Source organism: Canis aureus, chromosome 17, assembly GCF_053574225.1.
Source record: "Canis aureus isolate CA01 chromosome 17, VMU_Caureus_v.1.0, whole genome shotgun sequence".
In the NCBI taxonomy this organism is placed as follows: domain Eukaryota; kingdom Metazoa; phylum Chordata; class Mammalia; order Carnivora; family Canidae; genus Canis; species Canis aureus.
This window is the reverse complement of record NC_135627.1, coordinates 11,792,318-11,814,826: the sequence shown is the minus strand read 5'-3', so window position 1 is coordinate 11,814,826 and position 22,509 is coordinate 11,792,318. Positions and strand designations below refer to the sequence as shown.

Here is a 22,509-nt window from a genome sequence, read left to right as displayed (position 1 = left end):
CCGTGCATGGAGCCTGCTTCTCCCTCCTCCTGTGTCTCTGCCTCTCTCTCTCTCTCTCTCTCTCTCTATCATAAATAAATAAATAAATCTTAAAAAAAGAAAAAAAGAAAATTTGAAAAAGTTTGAAAAAAAAAAGTTGCCTTAAAAAAACCCAGAAGCACCGAGAAAACTGGGTTCAGTCACCCAAAAAACCGCTCAAGGAAGGGCCACCCATCCGGAGTCCTGCTGTGCCTGCCGGGACCACGGAGGAGTTTCGGCAGCAGAGACCCTCCCCCGGCTCCGGGCGGTGCTTCAGGGAGGGGGCGTGGCTTGCGGGGCGGGGCGGGGCCGGGTTGAGGGCGGGGCCACGTGGGGCGGCCCCCGGGGGCGGGGCGTAACGAGGAAGGACCGGAATGAGGCGGGGCGCGCGCGTCAGGAAGATGGCGCTGCGTCTGCTGCGGAGAGTGCCACTCGGGACGCCGGCGGCGGCGCTGCTGAGGCTGTAAGTGCAGGTCCCCGAGTCCCCCGCCGCCCGGCCCGGCCTCCCCAGTACCTGTCGGGAACCACCCCCCAGCCCACCCTCCGCCGGCCGGGAGCCCCGCGCGCCTCCCGCGCGCAGGCTCGACCTCTGCCAAGGTCGCCGACGCTCCGCGAGGGTCGCCTCAGGGTCGCCTCTCCCGCGCGTGCTTTCCTGTGGGAGGGTCCTTGCTCGGGCCGGGGAAATGGGTGCAAACGTTCGGTTTAGCAGCCCCAGAAGCACAAAACGAGCCTTTCCCGCAAGTGGAAACCGCGAACGCGCGGCTGTTTTATAAAAGGGTCCCGGAATCAGCCCCTGAGGGGTGGCTCGCCGCCTGAGAACACCCTCCACCCGTTTGTCCCCACAGAGGCTCCCGGACTGGTCTCGGGATCCCCTTTACACGCCGGAAAATTGTCGAGGACCCCGAAGAGCTTCTCTTGTGCCTATTAATTCTTATGGTGTGAGGAATTAAAACAAATTTAGTTTTTTTAAAAGATTTTGTTTATTCATGAGAGACACAGAGAGAGGCAGAGACACAGGCAGAGGGAGAAGCAGGCTCCCTGCGGGGAGCCCGATGCAGGACTTGATCCCTGGACCCCGGGATCACGCGCCCTGAGCCCGATCGCAGACACTCTGCCACTGAGCCACCCAGGCATCCCTAAAATAAAATTTAAAAGCACTCATTTATAAATGATAAACCCATAACATGTCAACACAAACGTAGGTCGTGAAAGAGAAGCATGGTTTCATATTTTTGAAAATCTCCTTAGTTTCATAAAGGACAACTGGACCCATCAACTGCTTTGGAAGAAGTTTACAAAGGAATTCTGGGTGCAGGCAGGTGCTAGTTGGAAGAGGGAAACCTCTCAGACCATCTCGAAGGATCTCGGGAACTCCCAGGTGTCTTTGGACCACACTTTGAGAACCCCTGGTCTGGTAGTTGGCCAACTACATGCACACACGTTATCTCATTTGATTTCCTGACCACCATGTGAAGAAGTCAGGAGACTTCTTTGTAAAGATGAAGAAACAGGCTTCAAGATGCTAAGTGATGCCCAGATGAGAATGGCAGAGTTTGGTTCCAAAAGCAAGTTTATGGCTCCTGGTCCAGAGCTGCTTACATTTGCCTGCTCCGTGCTTCCTGACCCACCAGTGTGTCCGGAGCTGAGACCTACCCGATGGTGTGCATCCCACCTTCCCCATTCCTAAACCTGAGCCTGGAACATGCCCTTGGGTTCAGGTGATCACCCCTGGAACCAGAGATGCTGCTGAGGCAATATACCCAGACCCTTCCAGCAGGCCCCTTTTCTTGCAGGCCAGCTTCTAAGGCTTGTTTAATAACAGATCCAGTCACCACATGCAGTCACCTACTTCTAAGAGATGAGCGTGGGGCTCATCTCAGTGCTCTTTGCCGTCCTTATTAGCATGCTGGCTCATTCTCTACACGCTTAACAGATCCTACTAAGGCCACAGCAGCAGGCTTTCATGCTGGGTGCTTCAGAGAGCCTACCCATGGGTTTAAGTCTTCTAGGTTTCTGCCCCTTTAGAACACACAGAGATGGGAGAAGTAAAGGTGTCAAATGCCAACTTAGAAAGGTCTGCTTAGAGATGCCTTAGTCTCCACCCCTTGGGTTGTGCTTAAGCTTCAGGTGGATGTGCCTGCCTCTGGTGGCTTTTCCTTCTGTTTTTAGAGCATTAGCACCATTGCTGGTAGACAGGGACCATTCCTGGCTGCTCTTCTGAGTCTCCAATATTTCCCCTGATGTAGTGCTGTCCCTGATGCTGTCCTTTTCATCTTATCTCTGGCCCCGCTTTCTGTAGCTACTGCTCAATTTATGTACATACCTGGCCCTCCACTTGAGGGAGCATAACTCCCCACTCCTAGCAGTGCTTTTGGTAGGAGTGTCATTTAACCCCTCTCCACTGACAGAGCGAAGAAATAGATGTGTGAATAGCAACCCATGCATGTGTTATTATAAATACATATTTTTTAAGGTAAGCTCTGAGCCCAAAGTGGGTCTTGAACTCATGGCTCTGAGATCGAGAGTCGTATGCTCTATAGACTGAGCCATCCAGATACCCCTAAATATTTCTATATGTAACTATTGTACCTATATTAGGCTAAACATGCGTTCATACTACCTCCAGTTCTAATTTATTACCAGGGATCCCTGGGTGGCGCAGTGGTTTAGCGCCTGCCTTTGGCCCAGGGCACGATCCTGGAGACCCGGGATCGAATCCCACGTCGGGCTCCTGGTGCATGGAGCCTGCTTCTCCCTCTGCCTATGTCTCTGCCTCTCTCTCTCTCTCTCTCTGTGTGTGACTATCATAAATAAATAAACATTAAAAAAAAGATTTAATCTATTACCACATGGATCATTCTAGCTTCCTCCCCTTTGCTTATTGATCAGTTTTTACTACTGAAATTAGAAACTTGGTGCTACTCCCCCTCCCAAATCCCTTCCCCTAACCAAAAAGGAAAGAAAAGAAACCCGGCTCCCACCATCCAATTTCATCATACACATATAGCAGTATTTGGATTGTTAGATCATACTCCATGGGAAAAAAACTGTCAAAAGTACAGTACTTATGTGCAGTTCCACTCATTTCCTTAGTTACTTAGGTTGGTGGCATTTCGTCCTGTCCCCTTCAGTGAGATTGTTTCATACATCTGTGATAAAGGTAGATTCCCTTGTCACAGTCTGTATTCTTTCCTGGGGTCTCTTACCTCCTATGTGAATTTTTAAATTGCATATATTAAGGTTCACTCGTTTTGCTATAAAATTCTATGGATTTTTACAAATGCATAGTATCATGTATCTACCATAACGGTACTATACAGAATTGTTTTATTTCTCTAAAAATGCCTCTGTGCTTCATCTATTCATCCATCCTTCTTCCTCCGAATTCCTGGCAAGCACTGATCATGTTCCTGCCTCTAAAGTTTTGCCTTTTCCAGAATGTTGTATAATTGGAGTCATGTAGTATATAGTCCCTTTAGATGGTGTTCCTTCACTTGCAATGTGCCTTAAGGTTCCTCTGTGTTTTTTTCATGGCTTCATAACTCCTTTTATTGCTGAATATTCCATTGTAGAGATGTTTCATAGTTAATCTGTTTATTTGTTCACTGACTGAAGAACATTTTAGTTGCTTCTATAAAGTTTCAATAAAGCTGCTCTAAACATTCTCTCTCTCTCTTTTTTTTAAAATTTTGTTTATTTATTCATGAGAGACAGAGACATAGGCAGAGGGAGAAGCAGGCTTCCCACAGGGACCCTGCTGCAGGACTCGATCCTAGGACTCCGGGATCACAACCTGAGCCAAAGGCAGACACTCACCCACTGAGCCACCCAGGTTCCCCTGTGCTAAACATTCTTGTGCAGGTGTTCTATGTGCATAAGTTTTCAGATTAATTGAGTAAATACCTAGGAGTATGATTGTGTGTAGAAGTATAAATTTAGCTTTGTGAGAAACACCCAAATTATGTTCCAAAGTGCCTGTGCCATTTTGCATGCTGCCCATCATCAATGAAAGTTCTTGTTGTTGTGCCAGCATTTAGTATTGGCAGTTAAAAATTTTTTTTTGTTTAGTCATTCTAATAGGTGTGTACTGGTATCTGTTGTTCTCTCTCTTTTTTTTAAAGATTTTATTTATTTATTAGAGAGAGTAAGTAAGAAGGCATGAGCAGGGGGAGGATCAGACTCCCTGCTGAGCAGGGAGCCTGATGTAGGGCTGGATCCCAGGACCCTGGGATCATGACCTGAGCTGAAGGCTGATGCCTAACTGACTGAGCCACCCAGGCGCCCCTCTGTTGTTGTTTTACCATTAATTTGTTTAACTTGAAGTTCTTTGGTGTCAAATGATGTTGAGCATCTTTTCAGATGTTTATTTGCTGTCTGTGTATCTTCTTTGGTGAGCTGGCTATCTAGATCTTCTGCCTATTTCTTGGATTGTTTTCTTATTGTTAAGTTTTAAGGCTTTTTTGCATATTTTAAATACAAGACTTTCATAAGATATATGTTTTGCAAATATTTTCTCCCAGTCTGTGACTAGTCTTTTCATTCTCTAAATAGTATCTTTCACAGAAGTTTTTTATTATTTATTTTAGAAGTTTTTTATTTTAATGAAATCATGCTTATTGATTGTTTTCCCCATGGACCATGCTTTTGCCTTTTTTTTTTCTTTTAAGACTTACTAATTTAGGGGATCCCTGGGTGACTCAGCAGTTTGGCACCTGCCTTCCACCCAGGGCACCATCCTGGAGTCCCCGGATCGGGTCCCACATCGGGCTCCTTGCCTGGAGCCTGCTTCTCCCTCTGCCTGTGTCTCTGCCTCTCTCTCTCTTTCATGAATAAATGAATAACATCTTAAAAAAAAAAAGGTGTACTAATTTAGGGGCACCTGGGTGGTTCAGTGGTTGGGCATCTGCCTTTGGCTCAGGGCGTGATCCTGGGGTCCTGGGATTAGGTCCCACATTGGGCTCCCTGCAGGGAGCCTGCTTCTCCCTCTGCTTATGTCTTTGCCTTTCTCTCTGTCTCTTATGAATAAATAAATAACATCTTTAAAAAAAAGATTTATTAATTTATTTGAGAGAGGACAGGGGGAGAGGGAAAGAATCCTCAAGCAGACTCCCTGCTGAGCACAGAGCCTGAAGCTGGGACCTTGAGATCGCAGGACCCTGAGATCAATACCTGAGCTGAATGCTTAATGGGCTGAGCCCCTGCTTTTGTTGTTATATTTAAGAACTCATTGCCAAATCCAAAGTCACATAGATTTTCTCCTGTATTGCCTTCTAAGTTTCACAGTATTATGTTTTACACTTGGGTCTATAATCCATTTTAAGTTGTTTTTGCTTTTTGTCATGAATGGATATTGGATTTTGTCAAGTTCTTTTTCTGCATCAATTAATATAATCATATGATTTTCCTTGTTTAGCCTGTTGATGTGGCGGATTACATTAATTGATTTTTGAATGTCAAACCAGCTTTGTATACCTGGAATAAATCCTACTTGATCATGGTGTATAATTCTCTTTATTACATTGTTGGATTTGATTTGCTTATATTTTCTTGAGGGTTTTCCATCTATGTTCATGAGAGATACTGGTATTGGTCTGTAGTTTTCCTTTTATGTGGTGTATTTATTGAGTATTGGCTTCTGTATGTCTCATGTCCTTTTTGTTCCTCTGTTCCTTTCTTACTGCTTTTTTGTGCATTAAATGAATATTTTGTAATGTTTTACTATTTTAAATTTCTTTAATGATTTTTAACAATTTTTTAACTTTTTAATTGTATTTTTATTTTTCAGATTTTATTTATTTATTTATTTGCCAGAGAGAGGGAGAAAGCACAAGCAGAGGGAGCAAGTAGGCAGAGGGAGATAGAGAAGCAGGCTCCCCATGGAGCAGGGTGCCTGATACAGGGCTCAGTCCCAGGATCCTGAGATCATGACCTGACCTGAAGGCAGACTCTTAAGCAACTGAGCCACGCAGGCACCCCATTTAATTGTATTTGTATTTTTAAAGGGCTTTTTATTAGTGATTACTCTAGGGCTTATCATATATATATATTTTTAAAGAATTGTGGTAAAATAAAAACAAAATATATGTAACATAAACTTTGTCATTTTAACCATTCTAAGTGTACAATTTAGTGGCATTATCACATTCACACTGTTGTGCAGCCCTTGCCACTATCTATTTCCAAATTTTGTTCATCACTCCAAACAGAAACTCTGAACCCATTGTGTAAATAACTCCTTCCCCCAGTACCTGGTAATCCCTAATCTACTTTCTGTCTCTCTGAATTTGCTGATTCTAGATATTTCATGTAAGTGGAATCATACAATTTTCTTTTGTTTCTGGCTTATTTCACTTTGCATATTTTCAAGAATCATTCATTTTGTAGCATGTATCAGAACTTCATTCCTTGTTGTGATTCAACGATATTCCATTGTATGTATATTACTATATACATCTTAATTTATCAGAGTCTACTTTTTAAAAATTTTTAAATTAAATTTAATTTTTTTAAGATTTTATTTATTCATGAGACACACACATACACAGAGAGGCAGAGACACAGGCAGAGGGAGAAGCAGGCTCTATGCAGGGAGTCTGACATGAGACTCGATCCTGGGTCTCCAGGATCAGGCCCTGGGCTAAAGGTGGTGCTAAACCGTTGAGCCACCTGGGCTGCCCCTCAGAACCTACTTTTGATTTATACTAACTTAATTCCAGAAGTTAGAGAAAGTTCCTTCTATATAATTCTATTTCCTTTCTTTTTTTCTTCCTCTTATTTATTTATTTATTTATTTATTTATTTATTTTTTCTTCCTCTTTTTAAAAAAAAAATTATTTATTAGAGAGAGAACATACAAGCAGTGGGAGTGGCAGAGGGAAAGGGAGAAGAAGCAGATTTCCCACTGAGCAGGGGACCTGGTATGGGACTCAATCTCAGGACCGCAGGATCATGACCTGAGCTGAAGTCAGATGCTTAACTGACTGAGCCACCCAGTTGCCCTCTTCTTTTCTTAATTTTTTTCCTTTTTTTTTTTTTTAAACAAAAAGGTTTGTTTATTTATTTGAGAGAGAGAGAGCACATACATGAGGGTGCTTATATGCCAGGAGAGAGGGAAGTGGGGCAGAGGGAGAGAGAGAATTTCAAGCAGACTCCAGGCTGAATGGTATTATAGTTATACATATTGTATTTATATGTTACAAACCCAGTATGCACTGTTATAGTTCTACTTATATACTTTTATGTCATTTCTTTATTTTTAAAATAGGCAGTCTTTTTGTGCTCTCTGTCAAATAAATAAATCTTAAAAAAATAGAAATTTAGAGAAGGAGATGCAAATACACACACGCTTTATAGTATTTGTTATTGTTACCTTCTTATTTACTATTTCTGGTCCTCTTCATTTGTTCCTAATTATTTGAGTCACCATCTGGTGCCATTTTTTTTTTTTTTCAGCCTAATACATCTTTGCTTTCACTCATCTTTGTCTAGTTATCAGTAAATATCTTACGTTTCTATATGTTATAGACCTAACAACACAATTATATAATGCTCTTCTGTATAGTTGCTTTTAAATTAGATAAGAAAAGAGGAGAAATATGGATTTATATTTAATTACCTTGCCACAGTTCTGTGTGTGTGTGTAAGAGTTTGAATTACTGTCTGGGATCACTTACTTTCAGTCTGAAGAACTTCCTTTAGTATTTCTTCTAATGTGGGTCTGCTGGCAATAGCTCTGCACATGTGTGTGGCCTTTTAGAATCCCAGGAATATGTCAGAGCTTTTCAAAACTTCTTATGGACATTTCGTTTTCCAGCGTTTCCTTTTTTAAACAAATTATATGTTTTAGGTATACAGCTTTATAACTTGACATCTGCATACACACATAGCAATCACCACCATAGGTCTAGTTACTGTCCATCACCATTTTGCCAACTCCTCCACCCCCTTAACCCATAACCATTAGTCTGTTCTCTGTATCTATGAGATTATTTTTGTTTCATTCATTCATTTCTGTTGTTTTTTAGATTCCACATAGGAGTAAGATTTTATATTTGTCTTTATCCATCTAACTAATTTGCTTGATACAATACCCATGTTCATCCATGTTTTTGCAGATGGCAAGATTACATTCTCTTTCATGGCTGAGTTTGACTTCATTATATAAATATAACATTCATCTATTGATGGACATTTTGTTTTTAAAGGTTTTATTTATTTATTCATGAGAGACACTGATATAGGCAGAGGGAGAAGCAGGCTCCATGCCGGAAGCCCTATGTGGGACTCAATCCCAGGACTCCAGGATCATGCTCTGAGCTGAAGGTAGAGGCTTGACTGCTGAGCCACCAGGTCGACCCTACTGATGGACATTTTATTTCTGTATCTTGACTATTGTAAACTATGCTGCAGTGAACATAACAAGAAACAGGAGTGCGTATATCTTTTTAACTAAAGTTTTCTTATTCTTTGGATAAATACCCAGAAGAAGAATAGCTGAGTCATATGGTAGTTCTATTAATTTTTTGAGGAAACTCTATACTGTTTTCCAGTGGCTGTACCAATTTATAATCCCACCAACAGTGCGTGAGGGTTCCCTTTTCTCTACATTCTAACACTTGTTATTTTTTGTCTTTTTGATAATAGCTATTTTTACAGGTATTAGGTGATATCTCATTTTGGTTTTGAGTTGCATTTCCCTAGTAGTTAGTGATGTAGAACATCTTTTCATGTGCCTGTTGGCCATCTGGATGTATTTTTTGGAGAAATGTCTATTTAGATCCTTTCCCCATTTCTTAATCAGGTTGTTTGTTGTTGTTGAGTTGGATGAATTCCTTTTATATATTTTGGATATTAACCTCCTATCGGATATATGTTTTACAGATATTTTCTCCCATTCAGTAGGTTGCCTTTTCATTTTCCTGATGATTTCTTTTGCTGTGCTGAAGCTTTTTGCTTTGATGTAGTTCCATTTATTTATTTTTGCTTTTGTTTTTCCTGCCTTTGAAGTCCAGTCCACAAAGAGGTTGCTGAGACGGATGTCAAGGACTTTACCACCTATGTTTTCTTCTAAGAATTTTATGGTTTATGGTCTTATATTCAAGTTTTTAATCCATTTTGAGTTAATTTTTGTGTATGGTGTAATACAGTGGTCTAGTTTTATTCTTCTGCATGTAGCTATCCAGGTGCCTCAACACTATTTATTCAAGAGACCATTCCTTCTGCATTATATATTCTTGGGTCCAGCTTTTCCTTTTAAGCTTTTTAGTTTCCCTGTTGTTTGCTCTATTATCTGCTATCTCAGGTGGCGGTGATATTAAATAATTGCTTCTGATTTGACAAACGCTCTCAGGGAAAATGCTATGCCTACGATTCAGGCTCTGAACTGGGTGAGCCTTGGAAGTGAGATTTTCTAGGGGACTACTGGATAGGTGAGATAGTTGTCAGTTCTCTGTAAATGGTGCTTTAAAAGAGCTCTAACCCTGCCCTGCTTCCTCCAGTGGCTGCCAGGCTGCTGGTTTAAGACCACGATTGTGGCTCTTGGTTTTCAGGCTACCTCTGAGCTAGGGAGAAGGAGTGGGTAAGTTAAAAAGAAAAAAAACAAAACAAAAAAACACAACACCCACATAGTTTGTTGTTCTTACCGAGATTCTTCCGTGTTTTTTGAAGAAATGCTCCCAGGTTGCTGCAAGCCTCTGATTAATTTCTAGAGTTCTAAAAATGTTGATTTTGACAATTTTTGCCAATATTTTCTTTGCTTTTATGGAGGATTGGGTTTTTGAATGTCCTTTCTCTGCAATTTTGTTGAAGTCACCCCTGCTTAGAATTTTGATCAAGAATGGATTTATTTTTTCTCTCTTTTTTAAGATTTTATTTATTTATTCATGAGAGACACACACAGAGACAGAGAGAGAGAGAGAGAGAGAGAGAGAGAGATAGGGAGAGGCAGAGACACAGGCAGAGGGAGAAGCAGGCTCCATGCAGGGAGCCTGAGATGGGACTCGATCCCGGGGCCCCAGGGTCACGCCCTGAGCTGAAGGCGGCGCTAAACCGCTGAGCCACTGGGCAGCCACTGAGCTGCCCTCAAGAATGGATTTGAATGTATAAAATGTTTTTCCGGTATCTATTGTGGTGATCATGTGGCTTTTCTTCTTTAGTGTGTTAATATGATGTTAATTAGATTGATTTTTTTTTAAAGATTTGTTTATTTATTCATAGAGACACACACACACACACACACACACAGAGAGAGGCAGAGACACAGGCAGAGGGAGAAGCAGGCTCCATGCAGGAAGCCTGACGTGGGACTGGATCCCAGGTCTCCAGGATCACGCCCCGGGCTGCAGGTGGCGCTAAACCGCTGCGCCACCGGGGCTGCCCTAGTTTGATTTTTAAAGTTAAGCTAACTTTGCATTCCTGGAATAAACTCTACTTGATCATGATGTATGATTTTTTAAAAAGATTTTATTTATTTATTTGAGAGAGAGAGAGCAGGTGAGCAAGGGCAAGGGCAGAGGGATAGGGAAAAACAGACTCCATGCTGAGTGAGGAGCCTAAAGCGGGGCTCCATCCCAGGACACTGAGATCATGACTTGAGCCAAAGTCAAATGCTTTATTAACTGAGCCACCCAGGCACCCCATGATGTATTATTCTTATATATTGTTGAATTGAATCTGCTAACGGTTTGCTGAAGTTATTTGCATTTGGGGGTGGCTGGGTGGCTCAGTCAGTTAAGCATCTGCCTTCAGCTCATGTCATGATCGATCCCATGGTCCTGGGATCAAGCCCCATATAGGGCTCCCTGCTCAGTAGGGAGTCTGCTACTCCCTTTCCCTCTGCCTGCCACTCTGGCTGCTTGTGCTCACACTCTCTCTGTCAAATAAAGAAACAAACAAATGAATAAATAAAATCTTTAAAGTTTTTTGCATCTGTGCTCATAAAGAACATTAGCCTATAGTTTTTGGTACTATTTTGGTCTGGGTTTGGTATAGGGATAATAAAGGCCACATAGAATTCATTGGAGAGGAATACCCAGGTGGCTCAGTTGGTTAAGCATCTGCCTTCGTCTCAGATCTTGATCTCAGGGTTCTGGGGGCCCACGTTAGGCTTCCTGCTCAGCAGGGAGTCTGCTTTTCCCTCTCCTCCCTGTTGCTGCTCTCTCTTGCTATCTCTGTCTCTCTCAAATACATAAATACAATCTTAAAAAAAATTCATTGGAGAGTGTTCTATTTTCTGGAATGGTTAGTGTAAATTGGCAGTATTTTTTTTACTTAAATGTTTGTACCTGGAGTTTTCTTTGTAAAAAAATTTTAAACTACAAATTTAGTTTCTTAATAGATATAAGGTAACTGAGGTTATCCACGTTCTTCTTGGTTATTTGTGTCTTTCAAGGAATTTGTCCTGTTCATCTAAGTTGTCAAATTCAGGGACATAAGAGTTGTTCATGTTTTTTTTTTTTTTTAAAGAGTTGCTCATGTTAATGCCTTATCCTTTTTCTTACAGCTTTATAAGGTATAATTTGTGTATCAAAAATTCATCTTTTGGGCAGCCCTGGTGGCTTAGCGGTTTAGCGCCGCTTTCAGCCCAGGGTGTGATCCTGGAGATCTGGGATCGAGTCCCATGTCAGGCTTCCTGCGTGGAGCCTGTTTCTCCCTCTGCCTGTGTCTCTGCCTCTCTCTCTCTGTGTCTCTCATGAATAAATAAATAAAATTTATTTTAAAAATAATAATAACTTAAAAAATTCATCTTTTGTAAGTGTGGAATAATCTTTAGTGAATTCATAGACTTGTGCATCCATCACTACAGTCCAGTGTTAGATCCCTCCAAATTGCCATCTTCCAGATTCCCTCAAGCCCATTTTCAATTAACCCTCACTCCCACTGCCGGCCCTGTCACCTTTTAATGGGCATAAAGTACCATCAGTAGTCACGTGCCCCTCTCCCTATTTTTTTTCCTCTCTCGTTTTCATTTGGTCTGGCTACAGTTTTGTCAGTTTTATTTATCCTCTTAAAGAACCATCTTTCAGGGATCCCTGGGTGGCTCAGCAGTTTAGCACCTGCCTTTGGCCCAGGGCGTGATCCTGGAGACCTGGGATCAAGTCCCGCATTGGGCTCCCTGCATGGAGCCTGCTTCTCCCTCTGCCTGTCTCTCTCTGTCTCTCTCTGTCTCCGTGTGTGTGTGTGTGTCTCATGAATAAATAAAATCTTAAAAAAAAAAATCTTTCAGTTTTATTTGTTTTTTCCTGTTTTTCTGTTTTCTGTTACATTGATTTATATTCCTATCTTTATTATTTCCTATGTTAAGCTTACTTTGGGTTTAATTTGCCCATTTCTTCTTGCTTCTTAAGGTGGAAATTTAGATCTATTTTTTTAATATAAGCTTTTTTTTTTTAAAGATTTTTTAAAATTTTTATTTATTTATGATAGTCACAGAGAGAGAGAGAGAGGCAGAGACATAGGCAGAGGGAGAAGCAGGCTCCATGCACCTGGAGCCCAACGTGGGATTCGATCCAGGGTCTCCGGGATCGCGCCCTGGGCCAAAGGCAGGCGCTAAACCGCTGCGCCACCCAGGGATCCCTTAATATAAGCTTTTAATAATAAATTGCCTCTAGGGTTTATTTTAACTACCTCTAGCAAACTATGAGAGTTTTCTGATCCCTATAATCTCTTTTCACCTCTTACCTTGATCCTCTTTTTTTCTAAAGTAGTTAGTAGTAAAACTCTCAAAGGAACTACCTCTTGCCTTGCAGTATCAGGTTAGAGAGGAGCCTGGTATGGGAAAAAAAATAGGTGAAGGTAGTTTAGAGAGGGACAAAGACAAACTAAGCATCTGAGACTGAGTAAACAGGAGGGAACAGTATGCAAAGCAGGAGGGAACAGTATGCAAAGAGGCAGCAGGGTTGTGTAAGTGGCTGAGGGAGCTTGACTGGGGTTACCTGTTAGAGGTCCCAGTAGTCCCTTTTATAGATTTTGCCTGAGTTTTGAAGATTTCTAAGGTTGTGGTGACAACCATTGCTGTCCCTCTATACTACTGTGAGGCCATTAAAAGAAGGGAGGGAAGGAATTAAAAGGGAGTATGGAAAGGGAAGAAAAGAGGTATACATGGGGGAGGCCAAAGGGCAGAGAAGAACAGAAGTGGTGAGAAAGGGGAGAAACGTTTACAGAATGAATGCTAAAAAGCAGGCAAGGATTAAAAAGGACTGAGAAATTTAAAAATGATCATTTTGAAAAGAACTAGAATAAGAGTGAATATGTATACTTTGCTACTTGAACTGTTATTAATAGGTCAATGTGGAATATTACTTGAAAATATATATTGGCATCATTAGAAATTGACTTGCCCAGGTACATGGTGAGAAGCTAAAAGGGAATGCTATAATCAAAAGTTGTTTTGAGTTGCAAGGCAGAAAGTAATTTTAAGTGATCCAGGGAGGCAAGGGACCAATGATTTCAGCTTGCCCAGGACTGGCCTGGTTTTAGCACTGAAAGTCCTGCCTTCCAAGAGGCCTCTCTATTTCAGGCAAAGCTGGATAGTTATTCACTGTAGAGATAGAGAAGTGAAAGGCTGAAGGATGAAGTGAAAAATGATCAAAGATGGTAGACCAGAAGTTCAAGATCGGAGCTCTAGCCTTTTAGAATGGCCTCCTAAAAGAATGGAATGGGACAGAGTATTCCGAATGTTTTAATGGAGAAAGAAATGCCTCTGTTGGAGGCTGAAGGGAAGAGAAAGAGAGAGGAGACTCTGAGGGTGCAGGAAATACCATGAGAGGGTACACAGATCAGGAGTAGCCTGTGAACAGGGGACATGTCCTCAGGCTGGACAGAGGAGTTGGTGGGAAATGAGGTAACCCAGAGCAAAAACTAGTGGCCAACAGCCAAGCTGGTGATCAAGAACTAAAAGTGGTAGCTGGGCCTGAATTGGAAGATGCACATGTGCGTGGGTGGTACCTCCTGGAGAAGACGTCCTTGCAAGGAGAAATTCCCAGCAAAGTGCTGTTTGTTAAAACAAGGCTGCGCCAAGTCTACTAAATAGCATAGCCTTTGCTGTGGATCTCTTCCAGCTGTGTTAGGGCTTCTGCTCCGATTGTACTGTTTCTCTGTCATAGAATTTTATGTGAACTAGAACCATCTGTGTGGGTACACGCCAAGAGAAAGGACTTTGGGTAACCCAGATGGTTTCTATGGAAGAGGCCAAGGAGTAGAGGAAAGACTGAGACCTGAAAATGAATTCTTGACTGAATAACCATTACCCTCCACCCCCTTTACCCTGTGGATCCATGGGGGGAGCTGAGGACAGTTTCACCACATGTGTTTTTCTTTACTCCCCTCTGAGTAACTGTGGCCACCAAAGTCTGTGCCACCCAAGGAAGTCTCCTGAGTGTCCCTGTTTTTTAGAATGCTTGAGTGGCATATACACTTTATGATTCTAGAAATACTCCATGGTGGCGAGTAGAGGATGGAGTATTTTCTGAAGTTACATTTGAGGCTTAGAAACTGAACATATATGCTTGGTTGTGGATGAGCCTGGTGGAGAACATCATCATACATGGTCAGTGAGATAGCATCTACAGAGTGGCTGGCACCACTCAGCATTTGTACTTCACTGAAGTGCTTATTTTCTCCAGTTACAGGTTTTTAACAGCCAGGGTCTGATTGATGTAATTTCTAAGAACAGTCTTTGGTCACAGTTTCCCTTAACTGAATGTTGTGGCTGCCCTAAAGGAGCTACTGTTTTATGTGTGACTCCCTGTGAGGCAGTCTGTAGAGGCATGTGGCTAAAATTTTAGGAAGGAAGGGAGAAGAAAGCTGGGCTCCTTGGGGAGTGATTATTGGTAGGTTTGATAAATATTCTTAAGATGGAAAAGTTGTTAATTGTAAAAACAATACACTCTCTGCCCCTGAGTGCAACTGGAGCTGTGTTCTGTTGTTAAATTTTGCTTTGTTATTCCTCTATGCATCGTTCATGAGCTTGACAAGTTTAGAATTTTATTAGTTAATTTAAAAAATTGGAAATAATGTTTATGTTTTCATATCAGTCACTTGGGTATGAATTTAAATCCATTCTAATTAAAACAAACTTATTGTTGTTACTTGAGTGTTTTATGACTTATCAATTAACTCACTTGAATGAGTAGATAATATATGCACTCCAGAATGGAGACTCATTCTTTCCTTACCTCCCTCTCTCCCTCCCTCCTTCCTACCCTCCTTTCTCTTTCCCCACCTTTCCTCCCTCCTTTCTTCCCTTCTTTTTCCCACTATAAGCCAGGTATTTGGTGGCTTTTTATTTAGCTCCTTTGATTTTATACTTTGGTTAAATTTTAGGATGTTAACCTAATCTGGGAGCATTGATGTTCACTATTGTTCCATGACTCTATCACATATATATTTGTATGATATAATTCCATTTATTCATTTAAACTATTTCCAAGTTTTCTGCCTTAGGAAATACAGAGAAAATGTCCCTATACTCAGATCTCTGTAGTTACTCTTACTCATGTACTTGGAAGTAAATTTTTGTATGTGAAATTGCTGGGTCAAGAGTAAGGACATTTCAAGTCTTTTGAGGCTTATTTTCAAATCACCCTCCAGAAAAACGAAGGATACCTGTATTGCAGGATGCCCTTTGGAGGCTTGTCTGCTCATTTTCCTTGGCATCAGCAGGCCCATGCACAGTAAAGGAAGTATATAGACTGTCTTGCTGGTCACACAGCTGGCAGAGCCAGGGCTAGAAAGATCCCATCCCCTAGCTGTGAGTCAGGGGTGGTTTTTCTGTCTGTGGTGTTGGCTGTCATACTGACCTTGCTTCTAGGTGTTTCTATAAACAGCTATGAAATTTTACCTCTTCTGCAAGTTCTCTTTTGAATTACACCATATGTAATGTCTTCCTCCTAGGTTTTTGAGATCGACAGAGGCGCTTGATGTCATAATAAAGGATTCAGAGTCAATCTCTGTGAGAAAGTAAAAATTCTGCTTTAATAGGATGCTAGTATGGGTAGGTTTTACATACCTGCTCCCCTTCACTATGTTCAGCCTGAGAAAGTAGAGTGACTATAGTATTCGGTAAGTATTTGCAGGACACTTTTAAAAAGAATATTCAGAACATGCAAATATTGGGAATTTTATTTTTAAAAATATTTATTTATTTGAGAAAGAGAGTGAGTGGGAGAGAGCACACAAGCAGGGAGTGGGAGAAGTAGCAGAGGCTGAGGGAGAAGTAGGCTCCCTGTTGAGCAGGCAGCCAAATGTGGACCTCGATCTCAGAATCCTGGGATCATGACCAGAGCTGAAGGCAGATGCTTAACCAACGGAGCCACCCAAGCACCCCCAAATATTGGAAATTTTAGAAAATGCTTTCTACTTTATTGCCCTCTTTCCACCTTTAGTAAAATTAGGGTCACAGTTCAGTGGTAGATTGTGTTCACTGTTTGACAGTTCTACATTGCTAAAAAATTAAATAAGGGATTCTATGAACCTTTTACAAGTGTATATAGTCATTTAAAAATATCATCACACATGTATACATTGTACCACTTTACAAGTAGTGCACACTTTAAAGCACACTTGCTTTGTCTTCTTATTTAATCTCATAGTATTTGTGAGAAAGATGATATGTCCTCCTTGATATACATATCAAGGATGATATTTATTTTTTGGCCAAATACAAAAGTTTAAGAAATGAAAAAGAACAACAACAAAAATCTGTGCCAAATGGTATTTTCACACAGAGGCACTGGAGGGTGCTCTAGCAATGGGAGATGTAAATTGTCTCCTTACAATCCTTACTTGTGATAAAATAGGGGAGATGGTTTTTGGTCACTTAAAAATTTTTTTTTTGAATTAGGTAATCTCTATGCCTAACGTGGGCTCGAACTCATAACCCTGGGATCAAGAATCACATGCTTTACTGACTGAGCCAGCCAGGTTCTTTCTGTCACTTTTTAAGACAAATGAAAGACACATATATGGCAGAGGAATTATTTCTATACTGATCTTTTCCCTTGAAAAGTTTATAAAACTTAAGAAGTAAGTCTGTGCCTTAGGGTTCCTTATTACTCCTACCTCTGTTGGCTCCATCCAACCATACTGCCTCCTTGGCAAGGCTCTGTCTCTATCCTAAGACTTTGCTTCTTTAAATCTTTCCTCAAATGTCACCCATGGGAGAGGTCTTCCCCCACAGCCCTATACAACATAGCAACTACCCCCCACCAAGACTCCACACTCTCTTCTTCTCACCCTACCTGTTGTTTTTTCCATTGTTTTCATTTCCACCTGACAATGTTTCTCTGTTTGTTTGTCTTCACTCCATCACTTCCCACCTCCCAAATATTCGTGAGAGCAGGCACTTGTTCTGTTTATCCCATTGCTATATAGTCCAGTCCTAAAACAGCACCTAACATATAGTCCCAATATAAATTTGCTGAAGAAAAAAAGAACAGATTTAGGGAGTGCCTGGGTGGCAGTTGGGTAAGTGTCTGACTCATGATCTCAGCTCAGGTCTCGACCTCAGGGTCATGAGTTCAAGCCCTGTGTTGGGCTCCAAGCTGGGTATGGAGCCTAAAAAAAAAAAATCAGGTTTCAGAAATGAAGTATTTAGGATAGTCCTTCTGGAGATTAGTGCCTTTTTTTTTTTTTAAGAGTTTTTTCCAAACCACTTTTAAATATACAGATTGGTTCATTTCTCTTCTCTGCTTAGCATCCTTAGAGCTCCTTCCCTTGGCCTCCCAGGGCGTGTCTGGTCTCTTTCTTTCTACCCCTGGTAGCTCACCTGCTTCTACCCTTCTCACATGTTCTGCTCATGCCAGCATCATTGGCTTTCACTTGCTTTTTCCAGCAAGGAAGGCAGACCATGGGCTTTGAGGGTCAGAGGGGTTCAGACACTTGCCCGAGATCACACAGACCTGAGCAGTAGCCCTGGCCCTGCCACTTATTAGCCAACTCCCTTTAGTTTTGTCATTTATAAAAGCAGCTTGTGGTACTTACCACAGAGAGCGGTAAAAATTAAATGAGATACAATGAATGCATAGTGCCTGGCTCATAAGAATGTTAATAAACAGTGGATACGAAAAGAAAGTAAGATAAATATGTAAAAGCCACCTCCTTGGGGAGGGGGACAACCATGTAAAGCATGTCCTCTCTCACAACCCCATTTTCCTCCCTCAGGGCATCCTATTCCTCATTACACTTGCAGTGTAGTGTGCTGTGAATGGGTACATTTCCCTCATGTTTTGTTTCACCCACTAAACTGGAAATTCCATGTGTATTCTTTATGCCTGTATCCAGCATAGTGCCTGACACATAGTAGGTACTTACTAAATATTCTTGAATGAAAAATATCCTCATAGGGTCACAGTAAACAGAATTCATTACTCATTATTCACTTGACATGAGAGGATGGAAAGGCAAACTTTTTATGTGTGAGTGTGGGTGTATGTATGTTTTCCTAGATTATAGATTTGTCTAAACATTCCTGCTAATTTAAGATGTCAAATCTGAAGGTTCTTTCTTGGCTTGAGTTTTTGAACACAGTCCAGGGCTGTTTTCAGATTTCTTAGTATTCTCCTTTTTGTGAAAGTTTTTGAAAGCATAAAGGGGCATCTTCCACACATGCTTGTCTACATTATTTGTTTATGTAAATGAATTGTGGGTTGAGGGGATATTTCAATGACAGAACATGGCTTTACCTTGGCATTGAGGTATCACTGGGAGATCCCAGCCTGTCTGAGTCCATGTGGTATAAATCTCCTGCCAGCTAGTGTTTCTCTCCCAGGTACATTCTGTTTATTTCAGAATTTCTCACCTGGGGAACACACTACTTCCTTTTGATTCCAGATCAACTCAGCAACTAGATGTGTTAAAAAAAAAAAAAAAATCTTTCAATTCAGTGTAGGAATCTTAGCAGGATCCAAAACAATATTTGCTCTTATTCTGAAATTTTTTCTGGTTTTGTTTTTCCCTCTCCCTACACCATTTCCCACCCTCACCCCAGATACCCTGGTTGATACTAGGGTGAGGTATCCTAGAAGGCTTGGACTTCTGGCTTTGGCTGTAAATGTATGTGGCCAACACTGGATTACTGACTGCTGTTGGAGAAGAGCCTCCCTACTCGTGACTTCTCTGTTGGGAATTTGTTGAATGAGCCCACAGGCTGATAGGGGCAGAGTTCTGTTGTTGATCTGAGGCCTGGTGGGCTGTATGCTCCTTGAGGAAAAGGCATCATGTTTCCTCATTTCTGTCTCTCTGCAGTTCCTGTGTGAATCTGCACCCCAAGCAAGTTTCTGAAACCAGCTGGATGGCTCCATACGTTCTGTTGTGTGTGGGAACCGCTAAGCATTAGCAACTAGCCAGTGACCAGCAGTGACGAGCAGTTTTTAGGCACCACACACATTTAATGTGCTAAATGAGGACCCCAGGCATCGGCTGAAGAAATGACTTTTAAAGATAGAAACAGGACTGTTGACACAGGTGCATATTACTAATTGGTGTACTGTTTTTGAGGCATAGTAAAAATGTTAGTATTTCCAGAATTATTGTTAATGAGGGATAAAAAACTTATCTTTATCTTCATGACCATATGGCTTATTGCTTGATTTGGTTTTCTTTCTGTGGTGTTTTTTTTTTTTTTTAATTTGGCTTTTATTTTAGTAAGGACAAAACCATTTTCTTGCAAGAATTATTATTTTATTCTGCAGGTAAATGGGAAAAGTATTTAGTTTTAGAACATTTCTTTACAAGAAATTCTAGAATATATTGATGGTGTTCTTTTTAAGTAAGAGGTACTTATATTTCTTTTTATTATTCAGACATTCATTTATACATTCTCCTGAAAAGGATGAGAATTATGCCTCTAGTAAGTTCTAGGAGGCTCCTAAAAATGAGGAAGGGAAGAAAATTTCCCATGGGTTTTTTTCCATGCCACGCACCTGGAGGTGCTTTGTTTGGCACATCTTTTGTAAGATATATGTGTCATCTGAGATGCCTGGGTCAGGGAATGAGACCCTGAGAGGACAATTCTCTTATTATATTTTATTCCTTGAATAGCTGGCAAAGTGCTGTGGACCGTGGTGTGTACTTAGTAAATGTTGAGTAAACTGAATGTGTCATGGGAAATGGTAAAGCAGAGGCAGGAGTGACTTTCAGAGGGCATGGGAACTATTCCCAGGCAAGTTAACCTCTGAGCAGATTTGAAACGATGGCAGGAGAGGGAAGGGCATTCCTGGCTGAGGGAACTGCATGTGCAAAGATACAGCAGGGGAGTTAGGAGGGGGTTGTTGTGGAGTAGGGGGTGCCTAGTGGCAGAAGAGCTGGGCCTAAAGCTGAGCAGGGGGTTTGGGGCCAGGTAGCAAAGGGCCTCCAAAGCCAGCCCAAGATTTCAGATTTACATCTTGTTGTTAACAGGGAGGCAGTGGAGATGTTTATTGTCTCTCAGCCTCCATCAAGTTAGTTCTTTGCTCTGTGCTATGGTCTAGGTTGTAGTCCTCGTCATGCCAACCTCTTGTCTTTCTCTTTTCTTTTAATTACATTCAAAATGTGCTGGGAAATCTAGTTATCTAGTTGGAATAGAGAAAAAAATGATGAAATTATAGCCTATGGTCAGGTTAGTTCATCCTTTCCTCCTAATGCACATACTATATTTAAACGCTTCTAGTTATTTGGAGCCTTCAGGTGACTTCATTTCTCTGAATACTATACACTTAGTTTCCTACATCTGCTGTTAATTTCTTAAGCGACCTTAATGAGAAACTTCAAACAATTTAAATGTCAATTACCAAAAAAGTGAGGTTTTCAAATTCCAGTAATCTGTCCATATTGGTCAGTGGAACATAATCCTAGGTGGATGTAATTCAAGACAGATGACATTCCAGAGCTTCCCTGACAAAGAGCTTATAGATATTTGGGACTAATAGGCAGGCCCTGGTGTTGCTATAGTTCTGGCTTATCTGGCACAGGCTCTGTGCTCAATGCTTTTAGTTTGCTGCATTCGTTCTGGCTCTGTGTTTTGGCTGGTGCTTTTGAATCTGGGAAGACCCAAAAGCTACTATGTACACAAAAATATGTTGAGAATATAGTAAATGTAATAATTCCAATTTTTAATCCTACATTTTTGAGAGGGATAAAGTATTCACGATGTACTTTATCATAGAGTTATTCTTTTTCTTAGTAGGTTTATTCTTTTTTTTTTTTAAGATTTTATTTTTAAGTAATCTTTGCACCCAGCATGGGGCTCTCAAATTCACAACCCCAAGATTAAGAGGTACATGCTGGGGGATCCCTGGGTGGCACAGCGGTTTGGCGCCTGCCTTTGGCCCAGGGCGCGATCCTGGAGACCCGGGATCGAATCCCACGTCGGGCTCCCGGTGCATGGAGCCTGCTTCTCCCTCTGCCTGTGTCTCTGCCTCTCTCTCTCTCTCTCTCTGTGTGACTATCATAAATAAATAAAAATTAAAAAAAAAAAACAAAAAGAGGTACATGCTGCCCCAACTGAGGCAGCCAGGTGCCCCTTAATAGATTTATTCTTAACACATGGGTTAATCTTAAATTTCTGACTGAGAAATCCATTTCTTGCCACTCCCACTTTTTCTCCCCGAGTTCCTTCCTTTGCCTTTATTTTTGATTAAGATAAAACACAGGAAAAAAGAGTTGAATATGGTGATGAGTATTATTTTAACAGGAAGTAAAACCGGAAGCATGTAGAATAAATTACGCTTACATTTTCTCTGCAGGTCACTTAGTGGGTGTTATGTGCTACAGAGTAAACAATTTTTGGCAGCTAGTTTAGTTTTCACCACTTCTAAGCCTCTGACAAATGATCTTAGATGATCTTTGGTCTTAAAAAGGAAAACTTTTTATGTGTAAGCTTTAAGTTCAGTTTTGTTGTTTTTTGAAGGCTTTTTAAGCCATTTATGTGAACTTTTGTTTTATTTGAATTTGAAATTCTAAAGTTTTTAAAGTAGAGTCTGCCATATTGAATTGTTTTTCACATGGTTTACATTTAAAATTTAACGTACCTTTTCTAGTTTTAAAAGATACTGAGAGGGATCCCTGGGTGGTGCAGCGGTTTAGCGCCTGCCTTTGGCCCAGGGCGCGATCCTGGAGACCCGGGATCGAATCCCACGTCAGGCTCCCGGTGCGTGGAGCCTGCTTCTCCCTCTGCCTGTGTCTCTGCCTCTCTCCTCTCTCTCTCTGTGTGCCTATCATAAATAAATAAAAATTAAAAAAAAAAAAGATACTGAGAAAATAAAGTTCCCTCATTAAACAGTCACTATCAACTACTTTTGAAAACTGGAATATTATGTTTAGTTTGTATGGCTTTAGGTTGTTTTTCTCCCCCAGGAGAAATAACGTAAATATTTTTAGACCTACTGTCTACCCATTTATCTATTTAGCTTGCCTTAAGTCTCTCTTTAAAAAAAAAAAAAAATAAAATAAAATAAAAAAAAGATTTTTATTTGTTTATTGGAGAGAGAGGGAGCATGAGCAGAGGGAGGGCAGAGG

At 41.1% G+C, this 22,509-nt stretch overlaps 1 protein-coding gene across 5 annotated transcripts in view; it reads left to right on the top strand.

Moving 5' to 3' along the window:
- Positions 1–347: 347 nt before the first annotated feature.
- CLYBL (citramalyl-CoA lyase) overlaps positions 348–22,509 on the top strand; it is a 301,132-nt gene continuing 278,970 nt past the window's right edge. For all 5 annotated transcript variants that reach the window (XR_013355530.1, XM_077855081.1, XM_077855080.1 and 2 more), the window contains exon 1: positions 348–481. Coding sequence is in view for 4 of the 5 variants with exons in the window: in XM_077855081.1 (XP_077711207.1) it covers positions 393–481 (89 nt within the window). In the remaining variant the exon portion in view is untranslated. The remainder of the gene's footprint in view (positions 482–22,509) is intronic.